The 14,084-nt window shown below is 39.3% G+C and overlaps 1 protein-coding gene across 6 annotated transcripts in view; it reads left to right on the plus strand.

The window, feature by feature from the left end:
• LOC125074382 (paired amphipathic helix protein Sin3b) overlaps positions 1–14,084 on the plus strand; it is a 35,114-nt gene extending 21,030 nt beyond the window's left edge. For 3 of the 6 annotated variants that reach the window (XM_047685695.1, XM_047685692.1, XM_047685694.1), the window contains exons 6-31: positions 54–189; positions 448–623; positions 1,081–1,199; positions 2,135–2,226; positions 2,738–2,866; positions 2,946–3,068; positions 3,352–3,492; positions 3,655–3,745; positions 4,002–4,170; positions 4,514–4,668; positions 4,810–4,956; positions 5,672–5,769; positions 6,306–6,422; positions 6,527–6,703; positions 7,096–7,200; positions 7,422–7,620; positions 8,320–8,487; positions 9,996–10,087; positions 10,562–10,658; positions 11,525–11,637; positions 11,850–12,024; positions 12,280–12,461; positions 12,638–12,775; positions 12,879–12,983; positions 13,377–13,648; positions 13,759–14,084. In XM_047685695.1, coding sequence (XP_047541651.1) covers positions 54–189; positions 448–623; positions 1,081–1,199; positions 2,135–2,226; positions 2,738–2,866; positions 2,946–3,068; positions 3,352–3,492; positions 3,655–3,745; positions 4,002–4,170; positions 4,514–4,668; positions 4,810–4,956; positions 5,672–5,769; positions 6,306–6,422; positions 6,527–6,703; positions 7,096–7,200; positions 7,422–7,620; positions 8,320–8,487; positions 9,996–10,087; positions 10,562–10,658; positions 11,525–11,637; positions 11,850–12,024; positions 12,280–12,461; positions 12,638–12,775; positions 12,879–12,983; positions 13,377–13,648; positions 13,759–13,897 — 3,655 coding nt within the window. In that variant the 3' untranslated portion in view covers positions 13,898–14,084. The remainder of the gene's footprint in view (positions 1–53; positions 190–447; positions 624–1,080; positions 1,200–2,134; positions 2,227–2,737; positions 2,867–2,945; positions 3,069–3,351; positions 3,493–3,654; positions 3,746–4,001; positions 4,171–4,513; positions 4,669–4,809; positions 4,957–5,671; positions 5,770–6,305; positions 6,423–6,526; positions 6,704–7,095; positions 7,201–7,421; positions 7,621–8,319; positions 8,488–9,995; positions 10,088–10,561; positions 10,659–11,524; positions 11,638–11,849; positions 12,025–12,279; positions 12,462–12,637; positions 12,776–12,878; positions 12,984–13,376; positions 13,649–13,758) is intronic. The other 3 variants (XM_047685696.1, XM_047685697.1, XM_047685698.1) reach the window with 3 other exon arrangements.

The following is a 14,084-nucleotide window of genomic DNA, read 5'->3' on the forward strand; positions in this document are numbered from 1 at the left end:
AATTACAATACAACTAAATTGTAAGCAAACTCTTAACACCATTGAACATGTAGTGTTGGTTGCAGAATCGATACACCCGGCGTCATTACCCGGGTGTCGAACTTGTTCAAAGGTCACCCGGAGCTGATTGTCGGATTCAATACCTTTCTGCCGCCGGGATATAAGATCGAAGTCCAGAGTAATGGACAGGTAAGATTTTTATATTTATAAACAATTTAAATTGAAAATTAATGAATATACATACATATATACTGCAATTAACACTATTGACTTCTGTGATTCTTTCACAGAAGCGCCTGTAAGCATATAAAACTAACAACATACAAACAGACAAATACCCTTCAGTTTAATATAAATAACTTTAACATGCAATGTTTGTAAAACTATAGTTGTCGCAGTTAATATTTGTGTTCACTAGGCCCGATGTAACCGATTAACTTTTCCTAGGTATCAGTGTCCATGCCATCTCCCACCGGAGCGGGCTGCGGGCCCGTGGGCGTGAGTGGAGTGGGCGGCGTGGGCGTGGGCGCCGTGAGCGGCGGCGGCGGCGGCGGCGGCGTGCTGCTGGGCGTGCACCACGCGCCGCCGCAGTCGCAGCTCGTGCACCTGCTGCCAGTGCCTCAGTCAGTATCTATCTATCATATATACATTAAAGGACTATTAGATCTTTTCTTTCCTTCCTATAAATAAATAAGAAACTTCATTTCATTTTCTAATAATTTCCTTGAAAACTCCGAGATGATTGCTTAGTAATACTAGTGCAACCCAGGATCTACACTTGACCATCACAGTTTTTCTAATTAACCAATTTAAATAAAATACTTCATATTCAAGTTTGTTATACACTATTAATTGAAATTGAAAAGTACCTGTTTCAAATCTAGATTCTTCAAGGAAGAACAGACTAGGAACTAAGTAGTTACTCCCTCATAAGAATGATCATGATGAAATTAATTACCGATTGACAGCAATGATAAAAACTTGCGGCTGCTCTTTTTGAGTTCTGACATTTATTCATTAAATAAAATTATTATATAAACTATTAGAACAGTGTACTGAAAGGATAATTTTAATTCGTAGGTCAGTCAATACAGCAATAGTTCACAACTTGTCGGTGAACGCAACGCCGGCGAACACCCTGCATCATATCTCCCAAGCCCATCAGCAGATTGAAGCCGCAGCTATACATCATCCACCAGGTAATAAAAATAAATCTATACGTAATTAATCTGTGGAGTAAACTGTGTATTCCTTTATGAAGATTATGTAGAAATTTGGAAAAGTTGAATTTTATATGGAGGAGAGCAGAAAGCTAATTTTAAGCAATATGTAGGAACTGATTTATCGTCTAGGTGGGTGATAATGGTGTTTTTGAGGACCAGTTTGAAGAATGTGTATGCCAGTGTAAATGCTGGGCTAACATCTTAGTTCCCAAATACAGGAATGGTTAATATTTCTTGCAACGCCATGTTTACAGGCCATGGTTTGACCACTTACTAACACATGGCCTATCACAGGAAACATTAGACTTTTTTGTTTTGTTGATTACTTTAAACTAATGTATCTTCGTGTTAAAATCATAATATATAAGTAAAACTATCAATAAATATGGCAAACTATACTATAACTATGTACGCAAGTATCTACCGCGTGTATGAAACAAACATGTATGATCTAAATTTAATACGGGCGATACCTCAGGACGCAGCTAGTATATAAATAAATGCAATGGACTAAATATATGTATAGATCAATTGACTCACGAAGGCGCGCCCCTCGGAGTTAAATTATTATCGGCGTGCATTAGTAATGAGCAGCGCTCGTGCTTATAAGATGTCTTAGTGTGTGTGACGACTACGAGTAAACATCGCAAAAAAATATAAATTACATTACACTATTTACATTTATTTTAACGAAACATATTAATTTAACGGAGTAGTTACAAATTTCAAATGTATATAAAGAGTATTTACGAAGATACATTGTATAATGATATGTAGATTATGGCTACTGTTCTAAAAATAAGCAAAACAAGCAATAAGCAATTACACAATAAAGAAACAATGTTGTTTATATTTGAATTCCAAAGAGATATATGTTAGCCTGTAGGTGTAAAGTGTGTGTGTGTGCGCAGGCTCGGCGCCCAGCAGCGCGGCGCACGCGGGCGCGGCGGCGGGGCAGCCCGTGGAGTTCAACCACGCCATCGAGTACGTCAACAAGATCAAGGTGAGACAACCGACACTCAACACTACACGTTGGATTGATCAGTGTCGTACTTGATAATACATTTATTTATTCTTACATCGTTACTTGCTCGCTGGACAGTTTCTCGCATTAAGATTAGTCTTAGAGTTTATTACATGTCGCTCCAGAGCTACAGATAAATTATTAACATTAGTTCAGTTATTCGAGCTCGAAGCTTCCACGAAATGTAAAACGCCTTTATTTGTTAGAATATATTGTAATTGCTCTACACCATCTGATACAGTGTATAAATAATTAATTAGTGTAATTATTGGACAAATCACTGTCTTTAGACGATGCATGCGTGATCGCACTGCTAATTATATCGTGGCGGAAATCCTTAATTAGATAGAACGGAAGTTTTTAATGACAACAAGAAGTCGTGTCATTCATTTCATGCATTCATAACATTTAATCACTAATCTCTACAGTTAAAACAGTGTATATCAAATGTAGTATCTTATGTCACTAATATGATTATTTTTGTTGGCAGTCCCGTTTCTCCAGACAGCCAGACAAGTACAAGCGTTTCCTGGAGATCCTTCACGCTTACCAACGAGGTCATAGGGACGTTAAGGAGCCTCAGGCGAAGCAACAGACTGAACAGGAAGTCTATTCGCAGGTAATAATAAATTTAACTTAAAAATGTATTACCTACTAATAATTTAAAATGTTTACTCAACAAAGTATGTCTTCAACAGGTGGCAAAATTGTTTGAGAATCAAGATGATCTATTGGCTGAGTTTGGTCAGTTTTTACCAGATGCAAAGGCGGTAACCAAACCCGCACACATTCCGCCGCATTCGAGATCACCACCGCCACAGGTTTGTTGTACTATTTTAATGATATTCATCATGGGATAATATCGGATAATTAGGAAGAAAAATGTATAAAACTGTCTAAATGATATCTGATTAATTCCAGGATAGGGCCTTCTGTATATTAAAAGATACTTGTGATCATACTATGTCTTATTTTGAGTATTTTCTAGAGAAAACATATATGATCAAGTTGTTATAAAATAAGTTTTACAACATATAAGCAACAAGTAGTAACACACATAAAATAATGATTGCCTGCTACTTATAATAGTATATGTGTGTGCAGGCACTGGTGGCCCCGCGCGAGGAGGAGCGCTACGCGGCGGCGTCCCCCCCGCCGCACGCGCCGCACCCCCCGCACCCCACGCATGCGCCGCACGCCGTGCACGCGCCGCACGCACCGCACACGCAGCTACACCACGCGCCGGTAATACTTTGATAAAGCCTAGTACATATGTGATGTTGGGATGTGAATTTATCGTAGTTTTATTTAGCATCGAGCAACCCCACTGGTGTCACTTTATAGTATTTAAATAATAAATACTTTGATGATGGAACGAGTTATTAAACTTAAATTTGTATATAACAGCCACTCCCAAAGCACACGAGCGCACCCGTCGCCCCTCCACAGCATCACCATCTCAAGAGGTCGCCTAGCTTCGGATCCTCTACTCAGATCGGTGAGTTAAATACTTAAATTTGCTGATAAGGATGTACATTTCGAGAAGTCGATAGAAATGAGAATCTGTTTACTGTCCAATGGGTTTAAAATAAACGCCGGTGAACGAGTCCAGGTTATACGTTTACGGCGTCAATCAATCTCCCTTGTATCGACTTGCACGAGTGGCCGGCTTACCGTTGCATTGCCTTCCAAATCAGATGGCTATACGGTGCCATCGGAGCCAGTCCGCGTCAGTAATGTGCCGTGTGCCGCAGCGGGCGGGGCTCCGCCGGCGAAGAAGGCGCGCGCGGGCGGCGCGTCGCCGGCTCTGCGCGACGTGTCGCTGGCCGACGCCGCCAAGCTGGCCACCGCGCACGACTACGGGTTCTTCGACCGCGCGCGCAAGGCGCTGCGCTCGCAGCACGTCTACGAGAACTTCCTCAGGTACTAATACTGCTTTATTTATTGTTACATAAATAGGCAAACTTCAACTTCGCAAACAATAGTCGTTTTTTAATAATTGATATTAACTATTTTTTAATCAATTGTGTTCAGTGATCACTGTTGAACGGTGAGTGAGTGAGTGAGTGAGTGAGTGAGTGAGTGAGTGAACTCCAACTTGCTAATGTGGCTGGAAAACATAAACTTGGTTTTGTTTTGTTTTTTTTTAGCTATATAGAAATATAATAAAATATGTTTTAGCCATTTGCTTGTTAGGTGAATGGACAATCTAAGAAATCAAACTAATGCATGTTATCAAATAATTAATTTATATTTTAATAAACAGATGCCTTCTACTCTTCACCAATGAGATCATCTCATCATCTGAGCTCCTCTGCGTCACCGAGCCTTTCCTCTACCGTCACCCGGAACTAAAGAAATGGCTACAAGATTTCGTGGGTCCGGTCTCACCACCGCACACACCTACTACTACTCATACTGGTATGTTAACTAACAAAATTATTAACTGTTACAATGTGGCATAAAACTAGTCAATATATATTTTGGTCTATAAAATAAAGTATTTCTATATGTAGTAGCAGATGCCCAATATATTTTATATAATATTCAATATATTGCCAGGCTACAACAACTTCAGTAGCACAAGCAGCTTACTTAGCTGTGAGCGATCCAGGCTCGGGTCGGAGACGAAGCGACATGAACCCCTCGGGGCATATGGTGCCCAGTTGAGGCACGAGAGGCCTCAAGGAGACGCTGCTATGGATATAGGTGAGATAAAGCCCCTACTATTTTAATATAACATGATCTTTATTAAACGTAAACTTGAGGCTAAATTGGTTCATAGATAATTTCCTAAAATAATTCTTAATTAATTTTATATAATAATTATTCATGGAATGCTATATTTATTAACGTAATTCTAAATCCATCATGTCTATACAAAAGAGAATGTTTAGAATAGGTTGAGTTACGTAAATTTCTGCCTGTCTGTGTCTGAAGTTTGCAGATTAAAGGAAATATATAAATAATATAATTACAATATAGAATTTTGTTAGTTATACTTCCCAGTTTTGATCCTTATTGGCAACATTATAGTTTAATAACTAATAATTCAGTTTTTTCTTCAATATTCAAGATTTTGATTACTGCCTAGTATTTTTATCTTTATATAGATTTCATGCAATCCCATGATGCAGTTTCAGTTTTTACCAAAATCGATCCCGAAACTTTTCAGAGTATTTTTTTAGTTTCATTGCTTAAAGACAAATGATGAAACACATGCGATGTGCTTTGACAGACTGTCGGTGGTGATACACGCATGCTGCCTTCCTTCTGATGTCTATTTATATAAAATATCTTCAAAAATAATATAATTGAAACCCTTTTAATAGTGCCGTCATTGTTATATATGTTTAAATTTGAAATAAATTATACTGTTTAGAATATTCTTTATTGAGTATGAATATATATATTTTTTTAACAGATCTGTCGACGTGTAAGAGGTTAGGCACGTCGTACTGTGCGTTACCACGCGAAGCGGCTGCGAGGCGGTGCTCTGGACGAACGCCGCTTTGCAAAGAGGTAAGAATAATATAGAATCATAATCATCGTAAAGTCACTTGTTAATCTTGAAATGAAGTAACTGTCGATTTCTTGATTGACTCTTTAAAATACTGTATATATTTACACCGTACGAGTTTGCAATACAACCGCAAACTCGTGTAAAACCAATGACTAGACAAATTAATAATTTAAAATATGGAATATCAAAGCAAGTGATCTTCATGACTTTATGACGACCTCCGTGGTCGAGTAGTGTGTACACCGGTTTTCATGGGTACGCCACTCTGAGGTCCCGGGTGCGATTCCCGGCCGAGTCGATGTAGAAAAAAGTTCATTAGTTTTCTATGTTGTCTTGGGTCTGGGTGTCTGTGGTACCGTCGTTACTTCTGATTTCCATAACACAAGTGCTTTAGCTACTTATATTGGGATCAGAGTAATGTATGTGATGTTGTCCAATATTTATTATTATTTATTATTATTATTATTTATTCAAGGCACAACAGTTATTTGATGATTATAAATGTTAAATATAATAAATATGTGTTTTGTTTTAGGTTCTCAACGATACGTGGGTGTCCTTTCCGACGTGGAGTGAGGATTCGACTTTCGTTACATCGAGGAAAACTCAGTTCGAAGAGTACATTTATCGCTGTGAAGATGAGCGATTCGAGGTCTATATTATATTACTCAATTTGTTTATTTATGCATATGTGAAATATATTAAAGATTTATCGAGAGGTACAAGTTCGTTTCCTTAAACCTTCGTCGCTTGCAGCTGGACGTGGTGATCGAGACTAACGCGGCCACCATCCGCGTGTTGGAGGGCGTCCAAAAGAAGCTGTCGCGAATGACCAGCGAGGACGCCGCCAAGTACCGCCTTGACGACAGCCTGGGGGGGCACTCGCCCACAATACACCAGCGCGCGCTGCGCCGCATCTACGGCGACAAGGTGGTACGGCACCGCACGCTCTACGCATGCGCGCACACACACCACACATACATACACAGAAACACATGCACACACAGTAATCATGACAGTAGTATTATACAAGATATCAAATCAGTATACAGTACAGTAATATATAAATTTGACATATATACAACAAGCATGCTGTAGATTATTGAAAGGTGTATTTTTTATTTAATATATTATATCGTTTTTATCTATTATATATTTTTTATTTTGGTGCAATGGATAATTTTTGTAGTTAGAAAAGCTAGTTTATTATTTTCAAGTAGATTTTAGTTTAATTTGCTATTTATTTTAATATGCTGTAGTATTCGAGCTATATATATGTAATACTTGTTTAAAATGTCAAATATTCAAATATTAAATTGTTGCAGGCGGTGGACATTATCGCGGGATTAAAAAAGAATCCTGTTGTTGCCGTACCTGTCGTACTGAGGCGGCTCAAAGCTAAGGAGGAGGAGTGGAGGGAAGCTCAAAAGGTAAGATAATTAAAAATAAAGCCTTACACTAGTGTAAAGAACTCGCTCATGTTTGGTCATCTTCTTTTGTATATATTCTATTACATGTTTTTGCGCAAATTTCTTGCGAGTTTTCGCTGGAAAAGTAATATGATCTAAGTCCAAATTTTTTTTATATGCTGTTTTCTATATGCGGTAGTCGACATTAGTGTCTCGTAAATGTAACGAGTATCTTGTCGCAGGGCTTCAATAAACAATGGCGAGAGCAGAACGAGAAGTACTACTTGAAGTCGCTGGACCACCAGGGCATCAACTTCAAACAGAACGACTTGAAGGCGCTGCGCTCAAAGTGCCTGTTCAACGAGGTGGAGAGCGCCTACGCCGCGCGCCGGCCCGGCCCGCACCTCGTGGCCGACTACGGCCTGCGCACGCGCCACGAAGGTGACGAGCCGCCCCCTCCGCCACACACATACACACACACACGAGACAAATGATGAATCACATGCGATGTGCTTTGACAGACTGTCGGTGGTGATACACGCATGCTGCCTTCCTTCTGATGTCTCCTACACAATGATAGTTTTTTTTTTAACTCTAGCCTATTACAATCGAAGTTGGAATGTAGATAAACCCACCTTAGATTTACTACTTATATCCACTTCTATTTTAATTCCAAAGTTCTGATAACAGCATCAGCTAGCAAATCCATATTGAATATCATATGTACATTATTTAAGTTCTTGACTAACTATATCGCGTACATTGGATCATAATTTATACAGTAAAAGAAAAAGTAATAGTTTTTAGTTTATCTAATGCTTTTTGCTAAAAAATATTTCAAAGAAAATTTACAGGAGACTTGAATTATCATATCCGCTCGTAGCAGTGTGAATGTCGTATTCTCGATTCTTACACCTAAGGCTTTTGTCATCCTCTCTCTGAACACAAGTTTTACGTATAGTTTAGGAATACATATTTGTATTAATTTCAGGAAAGTAGGTAAATATGAAGCCTTCCATTTATTTACATAAAATTTTAACGCCCCAGTTGAAATAAATAGTCAATTGATAGGTACATAACATTTAATACTATTATTGATTGTATCCGTTTATCTACAACAAGGATTATTTATTTAAACAGCGATCAAAATAGTTCGTGACGCAGCTGAACTGTTGATCCACCACGCGAGGAGACAGACAGGCATACAGAAGGCCGAAAAGCGAAGAATCAAACAGCTGCTCAGGCATTTTCTTCCTGATCTGTTCGCACATCCTCGGCAACCCTTGTCTGATGATGAGAGAGATGAAGGTATGTTTATATATTTTATATAAATACTATTGGAGGGCAGGTAGGTATTAGGTACTCTATGAACTTGACTTTTGCAAAACTTCGTACTGAGATTAGGTAATTAAAACGTGAAAGCGTTTTAATTACGTAGCGTAAACAAACTCACTTTCGTATTTATAATATTACTTAGAATTTATATTCCAAAACGTTTGCATTAAGGTTACAAATATTCTCTTAGCGCGATGATATGCATTTGTTACTAAAATTAAAAGATGCATCATTTTGTATATTTATTTACGATAATCAAATTGAATTCACAAAATTAAAGCTTGATAATATTATTAGAATAATGAATACACATTAATACAGAAATGTTTACGTTTTTATGACTCGGTTGCGTTTTTTATTGAAGTCTTGAGTTAACCGGTTTTTTGACGAAGACAAAAACGAAACCAGACTAGTCGATCGCATAAAAGTTAGCAATAAATCACCGTCTGATAGTTTTTTGCAAACGTTATAATGTTTTTCAAATGGAAAGAACTAAAGCAACCACAAGATTATTACTCAAAATAATATAATTACAAAGTAGATTTTTGTATACTTTTTGTTATTCATAATTTTAGATTACGAAAAATTCAATGGTTACTTTAGATTCGAGGTAAAATATTATCATTTAATTTATTATATACAAGAGCGCGAAATATACGCTTGTCGACTCAATGGTTTATATGTAAAGCGGGCGAAACTGGAAAGCGCCGCTACTACAAGAATAATTAATAATAAATACCAAAAACTTTGAAACTCTATTGGCAGTGTAGAAACAGTGTAGGCGGTACTTTATAGTCTTCCAGTTGTTATTACAAAAAAAGTTTATATATAAGTATAGATAAATATATCAACATATAGACAAATGATGAAACACATGCGATGTGCTTTGACAGACTGTCGGTGGTGATACACGCATGCTGCCTTCCTTCTGATGTCTATTTAATAATAATTATTATTATCAAAATCACAAAGTGGCTTTGTGCAATCCCTTCTGGGTAGGTACAACCCACTCATTAGATATTCTACCGCTAAACAACAGTACTCGGTATTGTTGTGTTCCCGTTTGAAGGATGACTGAGCCAGTGTAACCACAGGAACAAGGGACATAACATCTTAGTTCCCAAAGTTGGTGGCGTTTTGGCGATGTAAGCAATGGTTAACATATCATACAGCGCCATAGTCATAGGCGGTGGTGACTACTTACCCTGTGGCCCATATGCTCGTCCGCCAACCTATGCCATAAGAATACATAACACCATTTCTTACATTGCCAATATGCTACCAATCTAATTAACTCGTTCTTAACACTAGTATATTAATTCAAAATCGAGATTCGAACTTGCAAAGTGAAATTAATTGAAGCATCATTGAATTTAGCTTTCACTACTTACCATCTGAAGTTAAAATTTAGGGAGTAATTTTGATATCTCAAAGAGATAGTTGAATTTGAGTAGATTGATAGCATTTTGAAATTGTTCTAGAAGAAAAAGAAGAGCCAAATAGTCCAGACAGCCCAAGTGCAGATCAGGCTGCTGATGATAAAGGAGGGAGCGTCAAACAAGAGAAACAAGAGGTAAGCTACCTTTTTTTTTTTCAGTTGCAAAAGGTTATTTGTCACATCTAAAATTTAATAAGCGTTTAAGTGAAATTAAACATGAGTGACGGTTTTTCATTGGCCCTAATTGTCATTATCACGTCATTCACAACCAATCAGATAGGACGATAAAAAGTGCGATTATAATACATTTTATACTAATAAAAATAATACTATATTTTTTTTAGTATTGACCATTTTTATTGCTCTTTTTTTATTCGGCGTCCACGATGACTCTTTCAGAAAAACTTTTCTTGATATACCATTACAGATAATTCATGAATAAAATTTAACAATTACTTTGTTTAGAATGGCTTGTTTTCATGGAATCTATATTCCGTATTAATAATGGTAGTATTGCATTTAATATTGCTAAATGACAAATTTAAAGGGCATTTAATTTAGTGTAATCGTTTTCATAATAGTGGTTCTTAATTTGTTGTTATTTCACAGTCGTCGGAGTCCGATAATGCGTCTGACAAAAGCAGTCGGAACAACAAGAACGACAAAGAGAATAAACCTAAAAACAACAACACAGCTGACAGTAAAGGTATGTGTTCCTATATTGATATTTTATAGTCGTAGGTTAGGTTACGGAAAGTAAAATAAAAATTACAGATAAGATATACCAAAGACACTGAGAACATATCTGTGGAGTTGAAAAATAAGTGTTGAGCTCTGTGCAGGTCGACCTGGGTGGGCGTCGCCCATTTAACCAAGAGTCATGATGTAATTGGGTACATTATTAGCAATTCAGATGAAATAATAAATTACGACGAGACAAGTGATGAAACACATGCGATGTGCTTTGACAGACTGTCGGTGGTGATACACGCATGCTGCCTTCCTTCTGATGTCTATCCAAAATATTTAATATTTATAAATATAATCATATTAAATATTTATAAACATCTTAAGTATTAAGTGATTATTATATTGTACCTACATGGAAAATGGTTAAAAAAAATAAAAAAATATATCCCGCTGAGTTTCTTTCGCCGGTTCTTCTCAGGTCCGAGGTGCTAAATTCCGAACCGGTGGTAGATTTTTGACAATCAATAAGCAAGTGTAAACACTTCTATATTGAATAAAGATTTTTGATTTTGATTTTTTTGATTTTGATTAATATTAAAAAATAATTTGTGGTAAATAAAACAGTACACTAATGTAAATATGAACTTTGAAATTAGTTTAATTGAAGAAAAATAGATTTATAAAAAACAAGTTGTCGCCCGCGGCTTAGCCTTCTTTTTAAGGGTTGGCCGTCAGGTGTAAAAAAGTAGTAGGAAAGTTCAAGTATATTTTAGTAACTTGTTAAAATCACATGTATTTAATTTTATCTCGGTTCTGGGTTATAGATTAAATAATATTTATGGCTGAAAGATTTATTATTAATAATTGTAAATATTAATACAGATAGCACAAACTCCATTAAACGCAGCAGTAGCAACGAAGATTCTGTCAACATGAAGATTGAGGTCAAAAGTGAGCAGGATATTGAAGATGATTACAGAGATCATCCATCTAATGTAAGTTTTTGTTTAAAATTTGTAAAAAAGAAATTGTTTTTATAAATCAGTTAAAATGTATATAGCATACACAGTGTTGTTATTCAATTAAACAATGCTAAGCTCAAATTAATCACTTTACGACAATCAGTTTCGTGTCAAATATTTTTGAATATTCGTTGCGACTACAGTTGGTATGCGTGAACGTAGACTAATGTATCTCCCCGTTCCAGGAGGCGCGCTTCGTGTGCACGTCGTCGTGGTACCTGTTCCTGCGCCTGCACGGCATCCTGTGCCAGCGGCTGGGCGCGGCGCGGCGGGCGGCGCTGGCGCTGGCGCAGGCCGAAACCTCCCGCGCCGCCGCGCGCCCCCCCAGCGTGGCCGCCGCGCTGCGCCTCAAGCCCTCCAGTGAGTAACCTTACTAGTTCTAACAGATCCGGTGCGTGGGCCAAGCTTCGACTGAATTCACAAAATACACATAAAACTTATCACGCAATTAGTAAAGACAAATGTTAAAAAATTAATAGCAGTTATAAATTTAAATTTATAGCTTATAAGATTTATGTATGGCAGTATATTGATTTGCTTATTAAAATAAATTTTAAATTTATTGAGATAAAAATTTTGAGTAACATAGAAATAATGTATTTAACATTACAACAGATCTACCAGTGGAAGCTTCGTCGCCAGCGGAATACTACAATGCGCTCCTCGAGCTGGTGAAGGGCGTGCTGGACGGGAACGTGGACGCGAATGCGTACGAAGACGCCGCGAGGGAGATGCTCGGCATCAAGGCCTATCCCGCCTACACGCTCGACAAGTTGGTGTCTACGGCTGTTCGACAGGTAGGTCACTCGTAATATAGTAAATTGGTTAAAACTAAAAAAATACACTCTAAATACGAACGAATATTGAGCTATGCGTTTTGCAAATTTATATACTATTTGTTGTATGCTCTTTGAATGTCGTATATCCACATCGAATCCTTAGCCTTATGTATAACTATATGTGGTCCCCGCAGCTGCAGCACTGCGTGTCGGAGAGCTGGTCGTCGCGCGCGGCGGAGCTGGCTGCGCGTGGCATGCGCGGCTCGGCGGCCTACGTGCGGCGCGCGCTGCGGGCGCTGCGCGCGCACCACACCGCCTTCCTCGTTAGAGTGGTGAGTGGCGCTCTGTTTTAACACAAACTAATGTCTCTCCAGATTTAGATTTGAATACAGATTTAGAAATGTTATTTTACATTAAACTAATATTATTTTTTAGTATGGCGGGGACGACTGTAAAGTGACGTTTGAGTTACTGGAGGCTGCGGGCGAGGGTCACGCTTCGCCCCACCACGATTCCTCTAGACTGTCGCCCACTAACCAGGTAATTTAATTCAATTTTAGATCTTACTTTTATTGTACTTTGAAATAACACTGGAAAGAGAACCATCTTTTTAAATAGTTGTAATAAAAATATATTTGCTAAAAGCTACATTTATCTAGAAATCAGTATCCTTTAACTTGGGCTTGGGAATGCCTGCCACGCCTGCATATTCTGAGATGTCCCGAATTCGTATCTCGGGCTCGGTCAATAAATTTCATTCGGATTTTTGGCAAAGGTATCTCTCTACAATAATTCAGGAAGTTGGCAGTCTTATTAATTAATTATAACGACATATCTCGGTGCACACCTAAAGCCGGTCGGTTCCCTTCGGCCCAAAGAGTGCACGCGTAGTTGTAGTTACTTTGTGAGAATTGAACCGTCGTCCTCCCGCAGTCGCGCAGCCGCGAGACGAACGGCGAGGCGGTGTCGCGACTGGCGGCGTGGTCGCTGTACGCCGAGAGCTACGCGCGGCCGGACGCGGGCGGCGCGGGCGCGGCGGCGGCGCGCAACAAGCCCGTGTTCCTGCGCCGCAACGCGCGCCGCGCCGGCGCCGCGCCCGCGCCGCACACCGCCAGCGCCGCCGCCGACTGCGCGCCCGCCGTGCGCCGCCGCAAGCCGCCGCGCCTGCACGACCACTCCGAGTGCACGCTCGCCAACACCATCCGGTCAGTCTTCCACACTCGTATCATAGCGATACTTGAAGTGAAATAAACGGAGAATATTAATAATTACGATTGAATTAGCAATAACGACGACGTGAACAATTCCTCCGCAGGTTGGTGGCGTGTCGACCGCAACAGCTGTACCGCGCGGGATGCCTGGCGCTGGCGCGCGCGTCGCACGCTCGCCTGTCGGCGGCGCGGCGGGCTCGGTTCCGCGCCTGGCTCGCACGCCGCTCGCTCGCCAACACTTAGCCAGCCCGCGCCTCGCGCGAGAAGGCGACCCGCGCGCGCGACTGTCGATACTGAGGCGTCCCGGACGTCCGTGCGAAACGAGAATGACATTATTGAAGTAGACAAACTTTTAAATCTACGATAAAACGCTGTCAATTTTTACTGAATCGTTTTTCTTCTGTGATGAAAGGTTTTTCATCTGATTCAC

This window comes from Vanessa atalanta, chromosome 27 (genome assembly GCF_905147765.1).
Source record: "Vanessa atalanta chromosome 27, ilVanAtal1.2, whole genome shotgun sequence".
NCBI lineage: Eukaryota > Metazoa > Arthropoda > Insecta > Lepidoptera > Nymphalidae > Vanessa > Vanessa atalanta.